This window comes from Pipistrellus kuhlii, unplaced genomic scaffold (assembly GCF_014108245.1).
Source record: "Pipistrellus kuhlii isolate mPipKuh1 unplaced genomic scaffold, mPipKuh1.p scaffold_m20_p_7, whole genome shotgun sequence".
Classification (NCBI taxonomy): domain Eukaryota; kingdom Metazoa; phylum Chordata; class Mammalia; order Chiroptera; family Vespertilionidae; genus Pipistrellus; species Pipistrellus kuhlii.
This window is the reverse complement of record NW_023425573.1, coordinates 49808574-49834125: the sequence shown is the minus strand read 5'-3', so window position 1 is coordinate 49834125 and position 25552 is coordinate 49808574. Positions and strand designations below refer to the sequence as shown.

The 25552-nt window shown below is 39.9% G+C and overlaps 1 protein-coding gene across 2 annotated transcripts in view; it reads right to left on the bottom strand.

Moving 5' to 3' along the window:
* Positions 1-22772, bottom strand: part of LOC118709645 (cytohesin 1 interacting protein) — a 71229-nt gene extending 48457 nt beyond the window's left edge. Inside the window, exons 1-2 of one of the 2 annotated variants that reach the window (XM_045575329.1) lie at positions 22659-22772; positions 21153-21405 (exon numbers count right to left, since the gene is read on the bottom strand). In XM_045575329.1, the coding sequence (XP_045431285.1) occupies positions 21153-21155 (3 nt within the window). In that variant the 5' untranslated portion in view covers positions 21156-21405; positions 22659-22772. The remainder of the gene's footprint in view (positions 1-21152; positions 21406-22658) is intronic. The other variant, XM_045575330.1, reaches the window with a different exon arrangement.
* Between the last annotated feature and the right edge of the window lie 2780 nt (positions 22773-25552).

The window sequence follows — 25552 nt, the reverse complement described above, 5'->3', positions numbered from 1 at the left end:
GAGAGTGAAACATTGATTGGCTGCCTCCTGCATGCCCCTTACCAACACTTGATGCTGAAATCCTGGACATGAGCCCTGATGGGAAATCAAACCAGTGTCCTTTTGGTGCATGGGACAATATTCATCCAATTGAGCCAGTTTAAGTGATGCAGTGCCATATGAGAACAAGTGTTTCCAATCAATGTCTAGTGAGCAGAGGAGGTTGAGAACTGACTCAGGAAACAAGAGAAACAAAACCAACAAAGAAAAACAAAACCAGAAAGAAAAAGAAAAAAAAGACAAGACATAACAGGAATGGGTTCTGAAACAAGTTCTGTGAATAGGGCCTTCCCTTCTGTCCCCACCCTTCTCTTATGAATAGCTTACTTTGCTTTGCTTGGTCAGGAGATGAGTTCTTCAATACAAACCTCATCTAGTGCTAAGAGACCTGGTCTCAGAAGCAGAGGACCCACATTGATACTATCAGTTGTTCAGGCCCTGCTCTGGTAGGCACCTGTGATATTTATGTCCATAAAATCTAAGAGCACACAAAGGTCAGCCTTCACACTCCACCCTCATTTTTCTACCCAGAGTTTCACCTTCGTACTAATTTAACCACTGCCAAATATACAATAAAGGAGGCGTTTGAGCAATTCAGGGGCGCTTCCCTAGAAAAGAATAGGGCTTTAAGCGCTGACTGTGGTTCCTAGAAGATGCAGTCTCAATGCACCTGCTCGCATGAAACCCAGCATTGTGCTAGCCCATTTCCCCTTCACAATCAAAATGGCACTTCTCAGAAACCTCTTGGACAGAGAAAAACGCTCAAGGCATCTGCTAGTTTCCCCAGGGGAATATTGTAGAAACACTTTTTCTAGCCACCACTAAAAATTGTGCCTAGTGAGGTTTTATACCCTGGATCTTGCTTTTGAAATACCCAGCAGCATCTTCCCAAGCATGAGCCCCACCTCCCCTCCCTTGTTAGCCTAGCTCAGTGGCTGGCAGACTGTGGTCTTTGGCCCCCTGAATGTGGCTCTTCCACAAAATACGTGGCCTGGGCTAGTCTATTTTTGAAGAAGTGGTATTAGAAGAAGTTTAAGTTTAAAAACTTTGGCTCTCAAAATAAATTTCAATCATTGTAGTGTTGATATTTGGCTCTATTGACTAATGAGTTTCCTGACCACTGGCCTAGCTCAGTACAGAGTGCTGCCTCCTCCTAAGCCTCATTCAACAAATGCCTTTGGACATTAATTGAGCATCTACTCCATATAAAGCTATGGAGATAAAGACCTAGATAGTAGAGGGATGAGCCCAAAATGAAAAGATACTTGTGGAGAATAATATTTTCCAAAGATGGCCTCATCAATATAGCCCAACCCACCTGCTCTTACCATATGAATTTTGAGAGTTGGGATATGCATTCTCCCTGTGGATTCCTCAGTAAGCCTGTGACCACTACAAAGATAAGACTATGTGTCATCCAAGGGTAAGTTAGAAAAGGCAATAAAGTTTCTGCCCAGTTCTATTGGGATGCTTGAAATCCAGTCACCAAGCTCTGCGGAAGCCAAGCAGCTACATGGACAGACTGTGCATAGGTGTGCTAGGCGCTGTCTCACTCAAGGTCCCAGCTGAAAGCAGCACTGCACACCGCACATGTGAAAGATTGAGCCTTCAAATGACTTCTGCTCAGTCTCTGAGCCACCATCTGCTGCTGAGTAAAACAAAGATGAGATGTTCCCACTGAGCCCCACCCAAATTGCAAGTCTTTGAGCAAAATAAATGTTCTCATTAGTTAAAGCCACTAAGTCTTGGGCTCATTTGTTACTTAATAATAACTAACCAGAACAGAAAACATAGCATGAACTCAGAGAACTTATGGTCAATTCAGGGAAGAAAGCACATTCACAAAATGACTGTAATATGTCAAGGTATGACACAAATCCTTAAGAGACCCAAAAGCTAAAATAAATATCTATTCATATATGTTTATATAGCCTGGTTTATGCATAGATTATTTCTAAATAGATTAAAAACTGGTAATAGTTACACTTCTGTGGGTAGACCTTAGGTATAAAGAAAGGAAGAGTTTTGTCTACGTGATTGTATGTTTTAATCCTTGCCTTATACATGTACTTCTGTAACTTCAAAATCAGTTTAAATTTCTAAAATAATTATAGATTAAGAGGGAAAGAGCTAAAAATATGATGCAGGTACCACATAAGGCACATGTGTCAAACACAAGGCCCTCGGGCCAAATCCGTCCCGCCAGGCCTTGCAATGTGGCCCGCACCGCCCTGTCATCACTGCACTCTGCTGCGTTTCCATCACAATGACAGTTTATGACTGTTCAGTAAACCATTCGGCCCGCGATTTAGGCTGGATTTTAGATTTTGACCCCTTCTCTGATTGAGTTCAACACCCCTAACATAAGGAATTGGTGCCCTATGAGGACAGTATAGAAGTTATTGAGACTAGCTGCATTATCTCCCTCTGTGCCTGTTTTCATATCTATATAAATAAACTAGAGGCCCATTGCACAAATTTGTACATGGGTGGGGTCCAGCCAGCCACCCCAATCAGGGCCACTGGGGGTGGGGCCAGCTTGGGGGAGGGGCTACGGGAGGTTGGCCTGTTGGTCCACCCCCATCAGGCCCATTGGCTGGCCACAGTGCATATCATAGTGACCAGTCATTCCAGTCGTCTGGTTGCTTGGCTTTTAGATAGAGAGATATACCAACCTCAGAGGTTTTTTTGTGAAAATTTAAGTGCTGTAGAAGTACCTGAGAAATACTAAGAATTTAATAAATGTTAGTTAAAGTATCTAAGAAATCCCAAGCTACTGGCATGGCATGCAGACCCAGGGACCCAGTGGGCAGAAGTGGACTATTGCTTTAGAAAGGGAAACATTCTCCTCCCTAGATTTAAGGATTGAAAAGAGCCAGCATTTTTTTAAGGTAATGTTGCAAGAGAGGGTATATATCATCTTTGATAACATTGCAAGAACTTCTGCAAATACCATATGACTTATATTTTCCAAAATGCTACAAGACCACTAAATTAAAACCTTCACACCTACTTCTCTATTCTGCTTCCCCTTCATGGTTTTCACTGGGTGTGACAGTGGTCTGCGTATTACACATGACTGCCATACACAGGAGGCCAAAGAGATCCGTGTTTGCTTTTGCACATAATGTTTAGCTTGTCCCTGCATTTTTGAGAAACTGAGCATTGTCTCTGTTATGTCAAAGGAACATGTGTCTTTCCATGTGTTCTCATATATAGTTTTCTCATTCAAGTTATATAGAATAAGATACATCATTCAAAAGATGGGATGGGTGAAGTTGTCTTCCCCAAAGTGCCCCATGGTCTAAAAAGTTGGTAAAAACATGACCTAGTTCTAGAGGTATGAAGGGTTGGAGTGGTCTAAAAAATGGGTAAGGCAAAGTTGCTCATGGGATTCATGATGCAAGAGCATAACCATAGTATTTTCATAATCGACATTGAGTTATCTTAAGTTTTGTAGATTTTAGGGTAATGGCATTATCATTCTGTTTGCAAAGTCAAATGAGTAATGAACAGTTCCTCTCTGACTCAGGAACTTCTGTTTTTTCCTGTTTGGTCTAATTTACCCAAGTGTCTTAGAAACGTGAAGTATTACGTAGCCCCTGATGTTTCTGGGGGCTTTTTTTCTTACGAACCAGGCATTTCATCTCATCCAAATTTATGGCATTTTAGGAATAATTTTACATCTCCATTTTCCTCTTTTTAACTTAGAGATGATACCAGCCTCTCAAATATAAGAAATCAATCTAAACTCACAATGAATTGAAGAACAACAACAAAATGAAAGTCTTCCGAAGACAAGAGGAATCATGCTAAATGTGGTCAAGACCTAACTTGATGGATTTTACTAAAATTTAGCAGTTTGATATAAACTGGGTGAGACTGAATAAACCAAGCTATTAACTAAGCAACAAATAAAATCTTGCTGATTCCACTTTAGGTGATGAACACACAATGTACAGATAATGTATTATAGAATTGTACACTTGAAACCTATATAATTTTATTAACGTATGTCACCCCAATAAATGAAATAAAAATGTTTAATGATAATAAAAAAAATCTTGTTGATTCCCAGATTCGCTATGTAGTGAATGTGAACAAATGTGTCTGTGAAGTGTAATGAATACGAAGTGCACAGCTTGCATATTCGAATTTCCTACTGATACATTGGATAGAATTGTATGGGGGCATGAAACATTTCTAATGAGGTCTATAGGAATGCTTCTCTCTTGAAGGGGGAAAATTACCTACAACAATTATATGACAACACTTAGCTGGGACTTCTGAAAGCTGGTTAAAGCCACCAGAAAAAAAAAATAATTGTACACAGAATAATACTATGCAAACGTCAGTCCCAGCCTTCTTCCATACCATGTTTCCTCTTTTTCATTGCCTCTGCCCAGACTAACAACATTCTGGAAAAGAAAGTGGAAGGCCAAGTTCAGATAAGACTGAGTCAATGATTCTCTTGGCTACCTTGTAGAAGCCTTTTATCACAAACCATTAGCAAACAGGTTGCTTCAACAAAAAGGTGACTCGGTATAAGAAGAATAAAGTATGAGGACAGAATGTATAACATGTAAGTATAGTTGATAACACCATATTGTTCAACTGAAATTTGCCAGAAAAATAGAATTTAAATGTCCTCACTGGGGGGGGCGGGGGGGGGGAGTAACTATATGAGGTAATGTATGTGTTAATTAACAGAATTAGGGGAATCATTTCACAATGTGTACATTTATCAAACCATCACTTTGTATACCTTAGATATCTTACAATTTTATTTGTCAGTTGTATCTCAGTGAAGCTGGAGAGGAAAAGAGAAGTTCACTGAGCCTAGCATCACTTTACTCCAAAACAACAAGAAATAGTCCTACCACCCCATGGCCTGTGGCTAAATACACCTTTCATTCTTAGTCTCTCAGGCCATAGCTCTCTCTCCACCACTCTAAGCGCGTCTTCAAAGATCTTATTAAAACCAATTTGACATCTGCTCTAACTTTATTCCCTCCAGATAAGGAATGTCTACACTTTCTTAACCGTCTGCACACGTGCACACACACAAACACACACACACAGCCCCTTACCTAACAAAGAGTAAAAAGTTAAATTTGTTTTCATATGTTCTTTACTATTTTATTGAAATATGGTAGCAACCATACTTGGGTAAAAACTGCTGTTTGAATTTTAACCCTGCTATCTGGCTTCGACATTCGATTACTTGCTTAAACAATAGGGTAGTTACAGGAGATTGATTCCCACTGACTCAGTAGCTTCAGGAATAGAAAATATAGGTAACATTTAGAGATTAACCTGTGAATTCTGCTTCTGCATTATCGGCAAGATAGGGCCACATTCCAATGTTCCCAGCCTTTAGAATTTAGAACAAAGGAAAATTCCTGTGGTTTGAATATTTAAATAGACTGCCTACACTTGTGACCATCCTGACCAGTTTTTCAATAAATCCTTGCCTGCTTTTTTTAATCAATCATCAGCCTCCGGTGGTCTTATTTTGAACCCAGGGTTCGATCCCACAACAACATTTATGAATCTTATAATAAGTTTTAAAAGTTTCATTAAAAGGTGAGTTTTCAAAAAAATAATAAAACTTCTGGAGCATGCCAAAGCATCAGTATATTTGCAGCTTCCTTAGAAACTGCTGATGTTAATAACACTGATCTAACAATCGAAGCACCTCTCTCTCTGTTCCCAAGATGGGTGTTGTTTCAAATAAAGTACTTAAGATAAAAGTTTTGTGCCAAGAATTAATGGTTCTAAACCCATAATACCCAGCAGATAGTACAAACAAAAACAAAACAAACAGAAAACTAATGCCTAGTGACACTTCTGCCCTAGGATGGAATACTCTGTCCTCCTCACTATTCATTGACCACAAAGTCTGACAGACTGGGTTTCTCCTACTTGGGACCCACCATTTGCTTGACTGTGTCCCTCAAAAACACATGTGTTGATATTTTAATACACACTGTGGTAATATTTGGATATGAGACCTTTGATAGGTAATCAGGTCATAAGGGGGGAGCCCTAACGATGGCATTAGTGCCCTTATAGGAAAAGATAAGAGGGTTTGCCTCTCTCTCTGCTCTCTTTACCATGTGATGACAAAACAAGAAGAAAGCAGAACTCAGTTTTTTACAATTCCTTGAGCCTCTAATCTCATCTGTAAAATGTAGATAATATCTCTGTGCAGGGTTGTTTTAAAGATATATGAAAAAATACCTAGGACAGTGCCTAGAATATAGTCACTAAAAAAAAAACCAAAACACCCACATTAGTAGTAGTGGTAAAAGGAGACAAAGAAAGTAGAAGAGGAAGAAAGGGAGGAGGAGAAATGATAGCAGTAAAAGTAGTAGTAGTAGTTATAATAGCAGTAGAAGTAGTAGAACAACAAGAAATAGTAGTGGTAGTAAGAATAGGAGCAGTAATAGTAGCAGCAGGAGTAGGAGTGATGCTAGTAGTAGAAGTAGTAATAGTAGTTAGTAGTGATATTATTAGTAATAGTAATAGTAATAGTAATAGTACAAGTGGTAGTACAAGTGGAAGGAGGATTATAGGTAAAAATGTCATTAGTGAAGCTATTTGGAATGCTATTAGAGGATGATGAAAAGAGAGAAGTAAGTGGAGCCCTGGGATACTACAGACTGATCAAGTTAAAGAGTGACTGTGGAAGGCATTCGAATTTAAAGTTCAAGAAGTCTGAGTCAGAGAAGTTTGCTTCTGAGCAGAACAAAGAAGAATAGAAGGCAACCTGGAGAAATGGCATCATCTTTTCAGCCGTGCCCACGCAAATCCTCTCCAATGAGGCTGTTCAGTGTGGATCCATTCTCAGAAGTCACTACATGGGCCTTGAACCAACCTCCAGTGAAGTTAGGTCTATAGTAAGACACTAGAAGGATCCCTGGATACAGCAAAGCACATTCAGGATTTTTGTTCATAAAAAGAAATCACTATGTATATATTTTTATGTTTCACCTGTAATAAGTAACACAAAACACACCTCAAAAAATGTAATGATCCAAAGCACCACCAGAAACATAAATTAGTGATTTCCATTGCTTGCCAGAGCCTGGCCAGGCTCAGTTTGGGTGACTTACTGCTGCGGTATCCTGGGGCTTCTGGAATCCCAGTGTGTGCTCGTGTTACAGGCATCATTCATGTGCCTCCCATGAGGCATCCGACCCACACAGCCTTCGGCCTCTCTCCTTCAGGTTCTAGACTGCCTCTGCAGGCAACTTCCCCTGACCACCCTCTCCTGAGGCCAATCTAAGCATCCCTCTTGTGGTCTATGTTCTATCGCACCATGAGGAAGTCTTCATGTCATGCCATATTGTAATTGGCTCTCTCTTTTCTATAGTTTCCAACAGAATGGAAGCTCCCTCAGGGCAGGCTCTCTTCCTTCTTTTTTTGCTTGTATCTCTAGCATCTAGCAGAGTGCCTGGTAATTGTTGGTGTTCTCTCTCTATTTGCTAACTGAATGAGTGGCTGCAGAAGGTAGAAGCAATGGTGACAGTGTTTACAGAAGAGGTTCTTAGCAGCAGGGATCCCAAAAGGGAAGAGAGGGGCTTATATGACACAGAGTAAAATCCCAGGCTAATACAGCTCCACACTTCTAAGGAGACTTAGTAACTCTGGAGGCATTTGAGCTTACCAATGGGCCTTCCCATTTTACATGAGTATTACACAATTCTGGTTGCGACGTCTATATTTACCATGCAGAGCAGTGCCAGACTCAGAGCTGTATTAGCAGTAGGTATGTACCCACTGAAAGATGAACTGGCCCAAGTGACAAGATGTTCCTGTAAATGGGAAAAGCGCCATTTGCATTTGAAAATTTGGCACCTGGGGGATGGTATTTGGTGGCAGCCAAAACTGCCTTCAGAGAGAAAGTGGAGATGGGAGATGAAAGGTAAGAGTGGAGGAGTGTGAATTCATATGCATCATCTCTTGGCTCAGTCGAGCAAAGCAGCAAAACAATGCAAATGCCATGATGATTAACGTCCTGGGACTCAGTGACATCTTGCTTTGTGAAGCCAACAACCAGAATCACATCTCTCGGTTGGATGGTGAACCCCATGGAATCTTACTGAGGCTGAGAGGTAAAAAAATGCTCCTCTCTACATGAAACAGTTCAATGATGACTCAGTGGAAAATACAGCTTTAATTACATTTTATTTCTGTTCAAGTTGATTAGACATAAGAAAATTATGTTCATGATTTAACAGAAATACATTGATATATCATAAAAAGGAAGGAAATAAAAATAATGTTATTTTCTATCATGCTTTACTGAGATCACTCACTGTTGGGATATGGGGTTAGGTGGTGGTAGGCAGGTTAGTGCCAGGGAAGCCAGGAAGAGTAGCCCAGAGCAACATAAAAAGATATAAACTTGACCGTGTGGACCAGGGATCCAGTACCCTGAGAAGAAGCATGGAAGAGCTTGACTCTAAAACATGAGGTCCACATAAGGACTAAAAATGTGGGAAAATAAATTCTCCTGGCCATGGAGCAGAACCTACAGGGAAGAGATAAATGCATGCAATTTCCCAGGGGAGAAAAGCATTTAAAGAAAATAATTAGAGCTTCAAACTCCTCTCATACATTTTAGGAAGTACAATTCAGATGAGGGTAAGAAGAGTTGGAAACTTCTGTATGTTTTGACTATAAAAAAATGCAAACACAAATCAATAAATTACTTTTCCTTTGCCTGATGCTTCCCCTTCTTTCCAAAATGTATATTGTAGTATGAATTGGAAAATTCATAGACTCAAACAAAATAAGGAGAAAATGCTAGAGACTGAGTTCCAAGGTTCATTCCTTTGAAACATCTTAACCAGATATTTTAGAGGTGACATTGAATATCTATGTGAGTTTGAGAAGGGAACTAGTTTGTTTTAGGAAAAAAACACAGATTTTATCAACATTTCCCGAGAGTATCTCTTCCCAAAATGTAGAGAGAGAAGCAAAGTTCTGTCTGTTTAGTTCTTCTATTGACCTTAACTTTCAAGGTGCTGTTCAAAAGCATAAATTGTTCTAATATTTTTTTAAGCTCCATCCTGGCTCTGCCATCATTTCAGATATGAGATTATATGCATGTGCTCCTCACTATTTTCAATTATCTGACTTTTTAATTTTATTGTATTGTCCTCTGTATTTCTGAAGCATAGTAACCTCCATCTTGTATAAAACTGCTGTTTGAATTCTCTGCTATTGTTAGCTAGTCCTTAGTCTTGTAAACTCTGTCATTTTAAACTCTGTCACTTTAAGACAGTCTCTTATTCTATAAAATGACTTTGTTTTTAGTTCAAATAATAGAAAAAGATAAACTTAACTGTCTGACCTTGCAAGCTAGCCATCCAATGTAATAGACTAATATAGACTAATACTGATAATAATTCCCATATTCTTATGCCAAGTACTAACTCATTATGAGCTCATGGTTACAACTGTCTGTGACAATAACTCTCACAGAGCCCTTTGTAAAACCTGCAGACAAAGAAGCCCAAAAGGTATAAATATGAAAAACTTCCTGTGTGACTTTGCTCAGAGATTTGGAAGAGACACCTCCCTCTGGCTGCTCACAATAATCCCTCATTACGGTGTCTTGTATCTCATTCACTGATTTATGGTACAACATTTTTTTTCTTGTCTTTTCTTTTAAAGAGACAGATATCTGTTATTTATGCATTCATTAATTGATTCTTATATGTACCCTGACTGGGAATCAAATCTGAAACTCTGGCATATCAGGACAATTATTTAACCAGCCGAGCTACCCAGCCATTGTATTCACTTTTTCTTACTCAAAATAAGTTTTTCTCAATTATTATCTGTTTGTTTTAGGCAGTTTATAAAATATCAATATCCCTCCACCACCAACCAATAGCTATGGTGAACATTTGTCATGAGGCTTCTAGTCCTTTTTATTGTTACTAATTTTAATTAAAAGAGACAATTATGCTTAAATAATTATGTATCCTTTCTTGAACCACATAAACTGCTATCTAATAAGCATTTTCTTTTCTCACTAAGAACTATTCACAACATGATTTTAATTGTGGTATAATAGTACATCCTATAGCTAGCTATATCATCTTTTCCAGTTATTCAACTTATCCAATTTTATTAACTATCAAGTTATTTCGGCATTAGAAATAATGTATGATAAAAATTTGAATATAAATCTTTGTCAACATTTTCATAGGATTAATCCTTATATAAAAATTTTTGCTTTGAAAAATATGGCTGTTTTTAATGCTCTTGATGGATATTGCTAAATTATTGACCAAAAGGTTGTGTATTAAGTCATTGAACCTGCAGAATTCCTGACAATTTTTATTACTACCAGTTAAACATCTTTGTTAATATGTGCTCTGTGAGAAATACTACTTTAATGTTTTTTAATTGATTTTTGAAATTTTGTCTTTTCTGTATTACAAAATAGGATATTTTTTCATATGTTGTTAACCATTTCTGTTTCTTCTTCTGTGATTTTCTTACAGATATATATTTTTAAATTATAATTTATCAAATGTGTTATCTTTTCATTTTGTTTATGACATATAGACATTTTTTATTTTCTCCATCAACCTTTTCCTCTGTAATTTCTTTAATTGCTTATAAATTTAGAAAGTCCTTTTCTATCCAGAGATGAGAGAAATCTTCATTTACATTTCTTCCAAAATATTTTGGTTTAGCTATTTCTATTTAACTCTTTAATCTACTTGGAGTAAAAATGGGCAATTATTTTTCCCTTGAGGTGTGTGTATGTGTGTGTGTGTATTAACCTGATTTTTTTTATCTGAATAATAAATTTCACCAAATAGCATTATAAAATTACCCATGCCCTATTTCACAGATTTATGGTGTTTTCTTCATTATTAAACTTTTCTGTATTCTAGTTTCTATGGCCAACATATTTTTTTCAGCTGCAGTGGTGGGGAAATGAAGGAGGAAGGTGGAGCGCTTGTCTGCAGTGGTGCAGTGGTGGCCGAGTGGTGTGCAGCGCAGAGGTGCACAATGCAAGACATGGTAGGAGTGGGGGAGGCTGAGAAGGGAAGGCCAGGACCAGTCTACTGAAATGGAACCACTGCCCTCTCTTGCTGGCTATCGTCTGGCCCCAGACCAACCTTGGGAGTCTCTGAAGGTCCATTTCTATAGGAACTGAACAGCCTATTTATTTCTATTACATTCATAGCTCTGATCTCTAGCTAGAACTATGATGTTCTTACTATTGTGGCTTTTGCACCCAGTAGAATGATTAAGAATTTTACTCTGGAACCAGGGTGCATGTTCTCAGATTTCAAATCTACTTCTTACTAGTTATCTAACACTGAGCTAGTCATGGCCTCTCTATGACTCAGTTTCCTAATCTATCTAATGGTCATACCAATGCTATTCAATCATGAGATTGCTGTGAAGATTAAATTGGTTAATAAAAAAAAGAGCTTAGAAGAGTTCTTGGCACATAGAAAGTGTCACAGAAATCATAACTATTACTACTATTGTCATCCCATATTAATAAGGTAATTCCTTATAATTTTATCTTTCAAATTTTTCATAAATATTTTGTTTGTTTTTCTTTCAGAAAAATCTTCATTTACAAATAAAAATATATTATTTTTTCTGATAATAAAAGGTTCATGTCCATTAATAAGAACATTTTTCAGAAAATGCATAAATATAATTATAAGTCACTTATAACCCATCACCCAAAGATACATGTTCTTTATATCTAGCTAGGAAATTACCAAATATTAACTATTTATTAGTTGTGCAAAACTTCTTATCTATATATATATATATAAAAGTCCAAGCAACCACTACAACCAAATGACTAGAACAACCAGAACATCCCATCAACCAGTCATACTGATGTGCACTGGCCAACAGGGGGAAGACACACAATGCTGGAGCTGCTCCCTGGTGGTCAGTGCACTCCAACAGCCAAAGTCCCTAAGTGCACCACTGCCCCTCACTGGCCAAAATCCCACAGCCCCTCCCCCCAGGCCCTGATCAGGGGTTCAGCAAACCAGCCTCCCTTGGTCCCTTCCCCTGGCTAGCTGGCCCCCTAATAGGCCTCTAACACTGGCCAGGCCGAGGTACCCCACCCATGCCCAAATTCATGCTCCAGGCCTCTAATTTTGATATGAAGATAGTCTGAGAGACTAAGGCTCAGAATGGGTGTTTATAACTAAATGTGAAAGAATAACCTAATAGGCAAATGCCAGTTTTGCTCAAGTAGCTAAATTTCTCAGAACTATGCCATGTCTAACTTGCCAGCTTCAATTCTGTCTTTCTCTGCTGCTTTTACCTGCTTTAAAGATAAACTAAAATTGTGAACACAGAAAAAAGTGTTCTAAGAAGACAGAATCACAGAATCACAACTTTTGGGGATTCCTTTTTTTTCTTCTTTTTTTTAGTTAACAATGAGTCACCGTAGAGTTACATCAACTCACAACAGTAACTGTGATGCAGAGTTCTGTGCAGCCCTGAGGGAGCTATATTACCAAGCAGAGGGCTTCCAGGAAGAGGTTTCTCTGCTCACCCACCTGTGCTGCTGCCCAGTCATCTCAGGATCTGTATCCAGATCCTAAGTATGAAATACAGAGAAGAGATAGAAGAATGAACCATGACTATCATTTGTCAGACATTTCCTGTCCAAGGGATAGAGTCATATAACAAGATATCACTCAATCTCGTGCAAAAAAAAAATAAATAAAATAAAGCAATCTGTTATCCATTTAGAAAATAGAGTTCTCTATTTTGGCTATGTTTGACTTTTTATAATATTTTAATATAAATTAATTTCTGATGTACTTTAGTTTTTAGAACAGTTTTAGGTTTACAGCAAAATGGACCATAAAGTACCAAGTTTTCATCTCCTCTTGCCCTATACATGAAAATCCTCCCCTACGATCACCATCCCACATCAGTCAATTCATTTTAATCAATGAACCTATCGTGCCACATCATAATCACCCAAGTCCACAGCTAACGTTAGGTGCACTTTGGTGTTGTTCAATACATGGGTTTTGACAAGTATATTATGACAGTATCCACCATCGTAATATACAGATTAGGTTCATCGCACTAAAAATCTGTTCTCTGCCTGTTCATCCCTCCTCTCCCTAACCCCTGGCAACCTCTGCTCTTCGGATTGTGTCCATAGTTTTGTCTTTTCTAGAATGCCACCAAGTTGGAATCATACAGTATGTAGCCTTTTAAAATGGACTTCTTTCACTTGCTAATATGCAGTTAAGGTTCTTCCATGTCCTTTCATGCCTTCACAGCTCATTGATGTTTAGTACTGAACAATATCCATTGCTTGTAGGCATCACAGTTTATCTCTGCACCTACTTAAGGATACCGTGGCTGCTTTCAAGTTTTGAAAAATATGTTTTGGATACATCTTTGATCAGATAGATCTTTTGCAAGTATTTTCTTCCAGCATATCTTCTCATTATCTTAACAATGTCTCACAAATAAGTTTTAAATTTTACATCAATTAACTTTGCCGCCCAAAGTGTACAAGTATAACAGACTATTAAGTGCAAGTTTTCTGTAACCCCAGAATTAGACATTAGGGCCCCAATACTGGGATAAAGAAGCTACAGAACTAACAGCTGGAGACATCACCTCTTTCAGGCTTACTATGGGTCAGGGGAGCAGGCTGTGCTGCTCTCAATGGTCACCCAAACCAGGCCCTTCCCTTCCCTGGTGGAGTCTAAAAGGAGACGGCACTGGGGAAGAGAAGTGGAAAATCAGCAATGCTGTGAGGTGGCCTTGGGGAAGGAGGAAGAGAGTGATGCTGCAGGTTTTCCATCCACTCCCCCAAAGACACGCCTGTCACCACCGAGCCGGAGCAGAGCTGGTTATGGGAGCTGCAGGGCTGCCAAGAGAGCCCTTAAAGCCAGGAGGGTGCCTGTAGGAAGGGAATGCCGCTACTTCTTTTCCAGCTTGGACCTCTGCATTTGCAGTGGCCTTGCCCTGTCCCCGTCTGAATGAAGGAGGGGAAAAAAAAAAAAAAAAAAAAAAAAAAAAAAAAAAAAAACATGGAAAAGAAGTCACAACCATGGGGCAACTCACAACCTGTGTCCTTGGGCTGAGTGAACTGAGGCACAGCGGCCGGGTTTGTGTTAACTTGCCATTTTCCGTGCATGAGGGCAGGCTGCTGAATGAGCAGAACCAGGTGCAGGAGGCTGGATGTTCACAGGGATACGATCTTTCTGGACTGGTTCTCCCACATCAGTGACTGCTTTGGGGATGCCCCCAGGGTGCTGAGAGCTCTTGTGAATGCCAACCACAGAGGGCCTCAGCCTGCCAGTCCATGTGAACCAGGAAAAAGTCAAAATTTTACACAGAGGAAGGACTATTATATGTGAGAGACTTGTCCTTTTATTTCCTTTGTCCCTGTCCCAAATCTCCCCAAATTGTAATAGCCAAAGGAGGGACATACCCCACCCCTCTCCTTCTGATCCCCAAGTCCAGTGTCTAACCTATGATGTCAGTTAAGATAGTTTAAAATGAAATTGAGTTTTATAACACAAAATTAGTTGTTTTGTTTAAAAAAAAAAAAAAAAAAAAAGACCCAAAGATTATTGTATCTGCCTAAGGAAAGCGAAATGTTACTTATTACTCAAAGCAAAACAAAATTATATGATATTTCCATTAAGAAAAAGGTGTTCCACTAAAGTGGTCACGGTGAAAAGTTAAGGAGGAGGACACATTACATTGTGTTTGGTTTTTGTTTTCTTTTGTTTTTTTCATTACATTGTATTTTTTATTAATAGTTAGGAGACCCTGAACCAAAGGGCAAACTCTACAGGATTATTTCAATGAATGCACTCAGCACAGCAGACGGATGTTTTATTAGAGGTGGAGAAACATGGGTGTTGGAATTAGAAAGAGCTGGGTTCAAATCCTGACTGCTATCTGCTACCTCTGTGACCTCTCAAGTCCTCGCGGAAAAGGGCCACAATGGTGCCTGCTAACAAGGTTAGTGTAAGGACTGCAGATGAAGAGTGACAAGCCTACTTCTGAGAGGAAACTGGGTTTTGGGATGTTGATTTTTAAGTTGTTTGTTGGGAAGCAGAGCTCAAAGGGAAACTTTGATCCTCCCCACTTTCCTGCCCACGAGATTCGGATAGAAAAAAAATTGCTTCAGAAAGGGGATCTTAGGATGGTCACCTCAGACTAATTTAAGTGTGTTAAACAGGAAGGCTTCAGGCAGGTGCCTATGAGCTAGATGCCCCCGGTATCTCATTGTTTGTGAGTTGCCTTGTAAAAAATGTCTTGCATGTATGTCCCCCAATTCCTCAACTACCTGTAAATTCCCCATTCTCACTTCTGAAATAATACCCTATTCCCCTCCTTTTCTCCTTTATCCAAAATGTCTTACATACCCAATGCTGCCTCACTGTCTTTGGAATTTTCATGCCTATGTGAATTCCCCATGCATATGAGTTATTGTCATAGTTAGCTAGCTTATTAATATTAATAACAGGAAGAGGGCGAAGGGAAGACCAGACATTATAAGAATGGTCACCTAGGCAGTTTCACCAGGAAGCTATAGCTTCTCATTCCCCAAGGAATCTCTAGTCCATTCCCTGCAGGTCTTTAGGGGAAGGGCTGGAACAAAGGGGGGCGGGGATGGGTACAGTGAAGTCAGGGTGATGCAGGGAAAGTGCTTGCCTGTCAATCTAGCCTGGGGCACAATGGATTGGCTAGGAATGGAGCCCATCAAAAAATGTGCAAAATCTTGGAAGGTTAAAATCCTAAGACCAAGAGTTCCCTTTTTCTTGCTCACTCCTGCTCCTGTGTGCTATTTCCTCTGGTTCTGTGACCTGCACTTGCCCATGTGTTTGTATATTCTCTCCATAGTCATGTGGCCTTAAGTAGCTACATGCCTATAGCCCTGTGGAGCCCTCACACAATGGACTTCAGCTGTGAACACAAGCTAAGCTGGTGCTGGGCTGGACTTTACTATGGACAGTAACTCTGGATCCTGGTTTCTATTCTGGCCCTGCTGAAGACAAAATCAGACTTTATCCATGGTGGGACGGACAGAGATGGGAACTTGCAGAGAAACCCCTTAATTTAACAATATCAATAAAGCTTTTCACACATCCCATTCTCCCAAGAACTGCATTTCCACCAATATCACATGTATTAAAACTGATTTTCTCCTGTTACTCTGCCTCTGTTAATGTGATGATTAGAAGGTGGGAGAAAGAGCATTAATATTTAGAAGGTGGGAGAAAGAGCATTAATATTTTTTTAGCCCCCCCAATACCTAACAAATATAGGTGCTCAGAAAATGGTGGCTACTATTATCGGCATTGTTTCTTTACCATTTATTTATTACCATGTTCCTTGCCCTAGCCAGCGATCTGGACAATTGGGGCTAATCAGGACTGTTTCTCCCAGTCCCAATCAGGGCCAAGTGAGGCTGGCCAGTTGGGGGTGGGGAGTGGAGAGGGAAGGAGGAACTGCAAGAGGTTGGCTATGGGAGTGCACTGACCAACAGAGGGCAACTCCTGTGTTGAACATCTGCCCTCTTGGGTCAGTGTGCATCATAGCAACCGATTAACAGGTCATTCACTCAACTGGTCATCACAGTCACTTTGGCTTTTATATATATAGATCGCCATCTATTATCATGGTTATAATTAAAAACTCTGGTAAAAATGTATTTAAGTTAAAATCAGGGTTTATGCAAAAAAACAAACAAACAAACAAAAAAAACATATAAACCCACATCACTAAAACATTCATAGTTCCGAGTAAACAAAATTCTCAAAATAGTTAGCATTTGACAATAACTGAGGTACCCTCGTTTAGGGACTACTTTCCAGCTGAAAAAAACATAAAAGGGTTGGGATTCAGCCCACTTTCTGTACCTTACCACAGTGTCTCAGGACTAGAAGGTGCCTTAGGAAAGGAAAGCTCAAAGAAGCAACATGATTTTCTTAAGACAGTCTGATCCACCCTACTCCCACTCATCCTTCATACATACATACATACACACACACACACACACACACACACACACACACACCTATACACTTTTGGCTGTTTCAGTCGCAGCATTCAAGTGCTGCTCAATTCCATCTTTATCTTTTAAGAAAGGCAGCTAACTAAGGTGTCAGCCCCCTTTCCTCTGCTCTTCAGGCTTCATCTTGGGAGAGCACTTGGCAACAGCCACATGCGAGCCAGCCAGCAGATTCAGTACAACCTGACATTTACCAGACAAGGATTTCACTTAATTGCAGTCTTTTTGATTCGTGGTTCCTGTTCCATTCCTCCTTTGATCGTTTTTTTCTCTTCGTTCATCACTCCACGTAGTGTGGGTGGCAGATATGAACAAATCACCAAATTTGATATATTCCACTTTGTTCCCTTTTAGAAGTTCTTATCATAGTTTTCCTGAGGAAAGTCAATTAAACTGTTGACTTAAATACTATTTGGGAATCAATTATAATTCCAATTAGCTGTGCCATCTGGGTTGTTCATTACCACTCTTGGGGAAAATTTGTAATGGTGATAAAGTCTCCCATCCTCATGTATATTCATCTTCTGTTCTAGAATTTATGTTCAGACACTGGCCTTGGACCCCCAAATCCAAGAACTAACCTCCGGGTTAGTGACACCTTGGCTTTTTCTGCAATTATTTTTCCTAGCTACAGAGGGCTTGTCACTGACATTTCCTTTCTCTCCCTACTTTGAGCTAACATTTACTGAGTGCTTTACTATATGCCAATCACTCTGCTAAGTGCTTTGTATCCATTATTAGCATAGGTAGTTAGTTATTAATAAAGTAAGGGAGCAAAGGGAATCAGACATCCTACATAATAAATGCCTAATATGCTAAGTTGATCGGTTGGCCATTCAACCAATCAAAACATAATATGCTAATGATATACTAAGGCCACTCAACTGCTCGTTATGACATGCATTGACCACCAGGGGGCAGACAGTCCCCCAGTCAACCAGTTGCTATGGCATGCACTGACCATCAAAGAGCAGATGCTCAACACTGCAGCTGCCCCCTGATGGTCAGTGCACTTCCACAGTGGGAATATTGCTCAGCCAGTAGCTGGGATCATAGCTGGCAAGCACAGCAGCAGTGGCAGGAGCCTCTCCCACCTCTGAAACAGCTCTAAGGATCCTCCAAAACAGGCATCTTCAAACTACGGCCCGCGGGCCATATGCGGCCCGCAGAGGAGTCTGATCCAGCCCGCCAGGTTTTTTGGGCAGTGAGCGCAGCCGAGGTGTTACAGTAGGAATTAGTAGTTCATATAGTCCGGCCCTTCAGCTCTCTGAGGGACCGTGATCTGGCCCCCACTTTAAAAAGTTTGAGGACCCCTGCTCCAAAAGGTTCTGGACTGTGAGAGGGTGCAGGCCGAGCTGAGGGACCCCTCCAGTGCACAAATTTCATGCACTGGCCCTCTAGTTAAGTATAATAAACTAGGGAGCTGAGTTGGTCATTAAGCCTGACTTACTAGGAAGCTATAACATTCACAGGCTTGCTTCCCAGGGTCCACCACATCCTGCCACAAGGGGACTTAATCCCCAAAACAGGTTGTGGGGGGCAGGATCAGCCATTATCCATGATTACCTAGGGAGGGAGAATATAATAAAGAGGAAATTCCTGCTGGGTGCATGTACAGTAGGAGCCAAGATGGCAACCGAAAGGAGGAGGAATCTAACCTGGAAAAAAGACTGGATTGGATAAAGGGAGGACCCCATACAAGCCCGCTAAGAAGCAGGAAAGAGGTTGGTTAGTTTGACAAAATTTACTTCTTCCCAAGCCCAATGTAATATAATCAAAGCTTAACAAAGCCCCTTCGGTAGCACCTCTTCGTTGGCCTGTGTGTTCTTTGCTGTCTCTCCATAGTAGCTGTGCAGCTCCAAATGCAGGTCCATTGCAGCCATGCAGGCCTGGCAGCTGCGCACACCCAAGCGTGGGCTTCAAGCAGGGCTCCCAGCACAGACTTCCATGCAACAGCTCAGCACCAGCCAAGCACAGCCTGAAATGGAGACTAAGCTAGCCAGAAAGGGGTAGGGACAGAGACTGGGCTGGATTAAGCTTTGGCATGGGCTAAACTGACTATGACAGCTTCATATGCCCTACTAATGCCAGATAGTGGCACAACATCTCTGGACTCTGGCCCTTGTTGTGGACTTGATGAAGACTTCTTCCACAGTGGGATGGAGCTAAGCTACCTGGTGATGGATGAAATCCCCAACACCTGGGTGGTCCTTTGTATTTGCTACGGCTTCAATAAATCTTATCGCTACACTCCACTCTCTCAAGTGTGAGTCCCTAAAATGCTTTTCTGGTGACTCCATGGAAGAACCCCATTTTCACTGGCAAAACACCATGAGGTAGGCAGAATGGTTCTCTTCTCAGCATGGATGGACCAGGAGAGTATTATGTTAAGCAAAATAAGCCAGTCAGAGAAAGATTAGTATCACATGATCTCACTCATATGTGGAATCTAATGAACAAAATAAACTGATGAACAAAATAGATCCAGAGACATAGAAGCATGGGCCAGACTGATGCATCTCAGAGGGAAGACGGGGGTGGTGGTAGGCGGGAGTGATTAACCTGGGAACTTATATGCATATATGGACACAGACAATAGGGTGGTGGAGGTCTGTGAGGGGTGGGTGTGGGGTGGAGGGCATCAATGGGAGAAAGAAAAAAACAACCAACCAACAAAGGGGACACCTTTAATACTTTTAACAATAAATAAAAATAAAAAGGAGAAACCTGTCTCTTAGAGAAGAAAAGCACTTTGGACAAAGCCACAGGGAAACTAAACCCCGGTCTCTGGAACAGGCCCTGCTTCTTCATCTAAGCTTCTCTGGGCTCTGAACCTACAGTCCTCTCATGAGATAAACAAGCTAGAGAAAACTTGCACATTTTTCTCAGAAGTGAGGTCCTCCAACCCCTGCAGTTTTGACAAAATAAAGATTTCCAGGGTTACTCCTCCCTCAACTTCCTGAATCAGAATCACTAGCAATAAGACTCAGGAACCAGTCCTGAGCACTTTTATTGCTTAAAAGTTTGGGATCCACTGCCCTAGGTTTCTTGTTATTTGTTTTGTTTTTTTCTTCTTTGACACAGAAAGTGTCCTTTAATAAAAATTTCCTGGAAATAATGCGCTGACCCCTGGTGGTCTAACCCAAAAGTGTGACTCTGCCATGATAGGGATTTGAGAAAATACTCTCTGATAAGCTCACAGCTCACCTTTGGCTGCATTTTATTTGATTAAGTATCCGCTGCCTCTGGCTTGAGTTCTGGCCTATCTCATAGAAAGCACATCAAAGCAACTAGTTCGATGACCTTTTTTGGTAGCAGCTACAAAAGAGATAACTTTTTTATCAATAAATATTTATCAATTGTCTACTAGCAGGTGATACAAAACTGAAAGAACAGGATTCCTAGTCTTAGAAATGTTAGTGTAGCTATAGATAAGAAAAAAAAAACCTCTGAGAGAGAAAGAGAGAGAGAGAGAGAGAGAGAGAGAGAGAGAATGAGCTGCTTTACCCTGTCTTCATTAGAATATCATGTTTGAGCTCTAGTGCTTAGCCAGATTAAACTTTGCTAACTCTCACCAACTCCTTTTTTCTTTTACTAAGAAACTTTCACTTTCTTGACCAGTCTTTTTCCCCTTCTTCTTTCAACGATATCACACACCTGTATTTATTGGACCTCTCTGGTTATTACCAAAAATCGTCTGGCTATCACAAACCCAATATTTGACCTAATAGAAGAAATACCCATTATTACATTCACTGACTCTATGATATAAGAAGAGACTTTGTAACAAGAATAACTACAATGGAAACACAAGTGGAAGTCCAGAACATTTAGAGGGGGAAAACCCTAAAAGCTAACCAGCTTATTCAAGAAACATTTGAGTAATGAATTTCCCGCAATAATTCCACTAATATTTTATTCTTCTTCATATGCAATGCTACACTAAAACGTGTTCATATCCTCCAGTCCCCCACATCAAAGAAAATAACAGTATTGTATAATGAGAATCAACCGGTACGTTTAAACCCACACTTACCATAGAACTTCAGTTGGCAAATGAAATGGAGTGGGCAAATCACCGACAGTGATTCCTCGTCACCCAGCCAGAAGGTATGAGGTTTCGCCTCTCCTGCGCTAAATGAATTTACAGCGCCCTGCAATGCAACAGGACACTGACCTTCTCGAAAGGAAATTCGATCTCACCCCAATCATGCCGCCCTCCTCCCCTTTCCAAGGGCGCTCCCATGAGTTTATTGCAGGACTTGGACAAACTGTCTAGTATCAAATACCTTAACATAAAACAGGAAAAAACAACAACAATTCAATAATGCCTATGTGATTCACAAGCCCTATACACATGGAAAATCAGGGTTCCTCGTTCCGGAATGAATGAAGTGGAAAAACAAACCACTTCTTATCTGGAGTCACTCCCAAATCAATGTTTCACGTGTGGTTTTTATGGGCGTGCTGATCTTTCAGAGTTTCAATGTTGCTTGCTATGATCTAACTGCGAATTTCACTGTGCTTGATCTTGGTTTCAGATTAATAGCAAGTACAAAACAGACACCAGCTACATGGTCTATGTTTTTAACAGAAAACTGTTAGCTTTTGACCACAAAAACATTCATCGCCAGTCCCCAGAAACAATTTATAGAAACAGCAAATTTGCCGTATGTATTGCTATATACATATAAATATGTATCATGAAAAAGATGATACATGTATCATTCACAGAAAACCTCATGATTTGATTTAGAAAACAAGTCACTTCAAAGTTATGGAAAATAGGACCTGTTCCTGCCTTAAAGGCAAGATCTGCCACCAATAGTCATTCGCATGATTCCGTACCTGTAACCAGGTCTCTGTGCATTCCTTTGAGATAATTATTATGCATGATCATTTGAAAGCTAATAGAACCTCAAAAGGAAAATTTTTTTTTCTTGAATTTGTTCATAAAGAACAGCCATTTAAATAGAAAAACAGCTTTTATTTTTTTCAAATCATATTTAAACTATTTAACTATTAAGTTTCTAAAAATAAAAGCAATTTTTATAGTAATAAACAGGTTGGACAATTTGCAGCCTATGATTATTTATTGTGAGACAGAATCCCTTCATGTGCCATCATTAAATATTTTTTTTTAATTGTGGGAAATGTAATCATACTAGTTAAAATGTTTGCCCACATGAAAGAAATCTGGCTTGTCTTAGGAGTATCTTCTAACAAAACTACAGTAGTTTCTGCCGGTTAGAGTCCAGGTCTTATATTATGGGTATATAACCATATGCACTTTAGAGTCCAGCTGTTTGAGCACATCCTCACCATCACCCATATAACACCCTCTGTCTCCCTTCCAGGATTTAGTTTGATGTGTCCTCACAGATCAGCCTGTCTGTCCCAATAGCTTTTTCCATGCCTGGCCAAGAACTTGCCTTCCTCTCTACAGCCATCGCTCTAAGCATCATTAAGCTCCACCTAAATTCCATTTCCCCAGCATCTCTTGAGAAAGAAATCTGTCCAGCGGCGTGTACTTTGTCCTTACCTCTCCTGCAGGGCTGGAGAAGGCAGTGAGAGCGATGTGGCTGCCCTTTGGAAGATCCTGGCCCAGCACGGAGCTGGGGGAGGGCACAGGATGGGGCAGCTGGGGGAAGAGAAGGAGGAGTAATTTCTGTGCCACTGCAAACATGATAGGGTGCCAACAAAAACACCATTCTTTTTCCCAAGGAGTTCAAAGCACTTTGCAAACATTAACTCATGAGGCCAAGCAGTCATAGAGCAATTATTACTTTATGACGCTCTTCAGATAACCATTGCAAGCAAAGTCACTAGGAAAGCAAGTCTGTTCATTGTTTTGTAATTCCTCCGATACTTATTGAGCTTCTACTATGTGCTGGATACTGCAGTAAAAAGAGGGGGTATGACAGACAGGGCGGTACTCCTACAGGCTCTCACTCTAGGCCATGTCCACTTGCTCACCCCTTAGACAGGGTATTAAGCACTTGGCAACACTACTTTCTACACTCATTTACACTTTATTTTGGTCCAAATTGTTTAATGGAATGTGCCCTATTCTTTAGAATGTCCATAATGTGCTAAGTGCTGAGCAAATACACAGAAGAAAAAATATTTTGAAATTGCTTTCTTTTAAGATGCTACAAACAAAGCTTGATTGTGAGCAATCCTGTTCCTTTGAAATGTTTGTAGAATTACTAGACTGGACAAGGAGAGTTAAGATCAGAAATAACATGCCAAGCTGTTTATGTAAATAACCTGGCTTTTAAAAATGATTAATCAGACATGCTTATGTCTGGTGAAGTGGAGAGCCTTTATCCATGAGATTTTTTTTCCCCTGGCCTCTTTTTAATTTTCCGTGATAAAATGACAGGTCAGGTGCAGGAAGTGACTTATGCCATTTCTACATTTTTCTCCTTAGGCAACAGACTCCAGACATTTTATTTAACATTAACTGGACCAGGATGGTGACTGCTTTTTAAAAATGCATGACTTTTTGATGAATCAAAAGGGATTTAAGCCGTTATGTTTTAAAGATGTTAGATAAGGATTCTAGTATGTTCTGGGAATCACTAACCCAACCCAGGCTGCTACAGTTTTCACTCAGAATTTGCACATATTTTAAAAGTCCTAGAAAATTACACCATCATCTAAAGTTCAACTTCCCTCTTTAATAAACACATCCCTGACTGAACTAAATAGAAGTATTATATTGATTCACTACTCAAGTGTACTTATTGGTTAACACACATACTCAGTGAAATTCAAGCTCCATATCTTATCAGTTAAACAACATCTTCATTTGGCCCCAAACTACCTTCCTAGCCTCAGCACTTCCCCAGTACTCTAAATAGTACCCCACAGATTTTTATAATTTTTACTATATCAAGCGTATCTTATACCCTCTGCCTTGAAAGCTATAATTTTTACTATATCAAGCTTATCTTATACCCTCTGCCTTGAAGGCTGCCCTCTCTCTCTCTCTCTCTCTCTCTCTCTCTCTCTCTCTCTCTCTCTCTCTCTCACACACACACACACACACACACACACACACACAGTTTGTCCATCTGGAAAAGTATTCATTCTTCAAGATGAGATGACATCTTCCCATTTCCCACACTACTAGCTTATCACATTTATTTATATAGGTGTCTAACTAAAGCCTGAATATTTCATGTAAAGCCATCACATTTTATTCCTTTGTATCTTTAGCGCCTAGTTTCAAATCTTTGTTGAAGTTGACTTTTCTACAGAGCATCAATAAAGCACTTACTGAGGCTGGCAAGGGGATGGGTTGCACTTGGGTTTACTCTGCAGATGGAAGCACAAATAGGATGATTAAAACCTCTTTATTTAGCAGAGCTGCAGGAGAGAGAGAGAGAGAGAGAAAGAGAGAGAGAGAGAGAGAGAGAGAGAGAGAGAGAGAGAGAGACAGAAAGAGAGAGAGAGAGAAGACAGAGAGAGAGAGAGAGAGAGAGAGAGAGAGAGAGAATAAAAGCAATTCAATAAAGTATTAAGTTAAAAACACCTGTTTTTAAATTAAATGTCTATTATATTAATATCAACACCATTGTCATTCAGCTCTTCACCTTTAGGATGGTCAATAACTCAAGAGCTGGGACCATATTCTACTCCAGATGTAATAACAGCATTGAAAAACAGTAGACTTCCTGAATGGGTAAAGGAGATCAGAAACAGTTAAGCTTGATAGCAGTGGCAATGCTAATTGAGACTACTTGTTTCTGCTTTCAAATCAAACAAGAGGAGAACAGAAGGGAGGGTTAGGTAAGGGCCCAGAACAAAGCGGAGAGGAGGAAAGGTAGAGACTGGATTGCTGTAAAAGATTATCCTTAGAATCCATATTTGCCATTTTTATATTTTGGAAACTGAAAAATATTGACGTTCTTATAGGTTGTACAGAGCATAGTGATAGGCAGTGGAAGATAAACATTACCTAATAAAAAAGTTGTTCTGTCTCTAGAGCCTCTTACAAAAATTATTTTTAAGGGCATCCTGCTTTCTTTCAATGTGTCTAGAAGGTTTCTTTCATTCTCCAAAGTTGAATTATTGATATGTTTCCTAAATTTACCCCCCAAAATTTCAGAAAGTCAGTAATTGAACAATGTTGCTCTGTACTTTTTATGAACTTGTGTACACCATATATATGGGTCTTCTTGCACAGATCATATGTTTAACCCTCACTTTTTTTAAAATTTTTATTGATTTTTTTTTACAGAGATGAAGTGAAAGAGATTGAGAGTTATAATAGAAACATCGATGAGAGAGAAACATTGATCAGCTGCCTCCTGCACACCTCCTGCTGGGGATGTGCCCAAAACCAAGGTACACGCCCTTGACTGGAATAGAACCTTCAGTCCACAGGCCAACGCTCTAACTGCCGACCCAAACTGGTTAGGGTTAAAC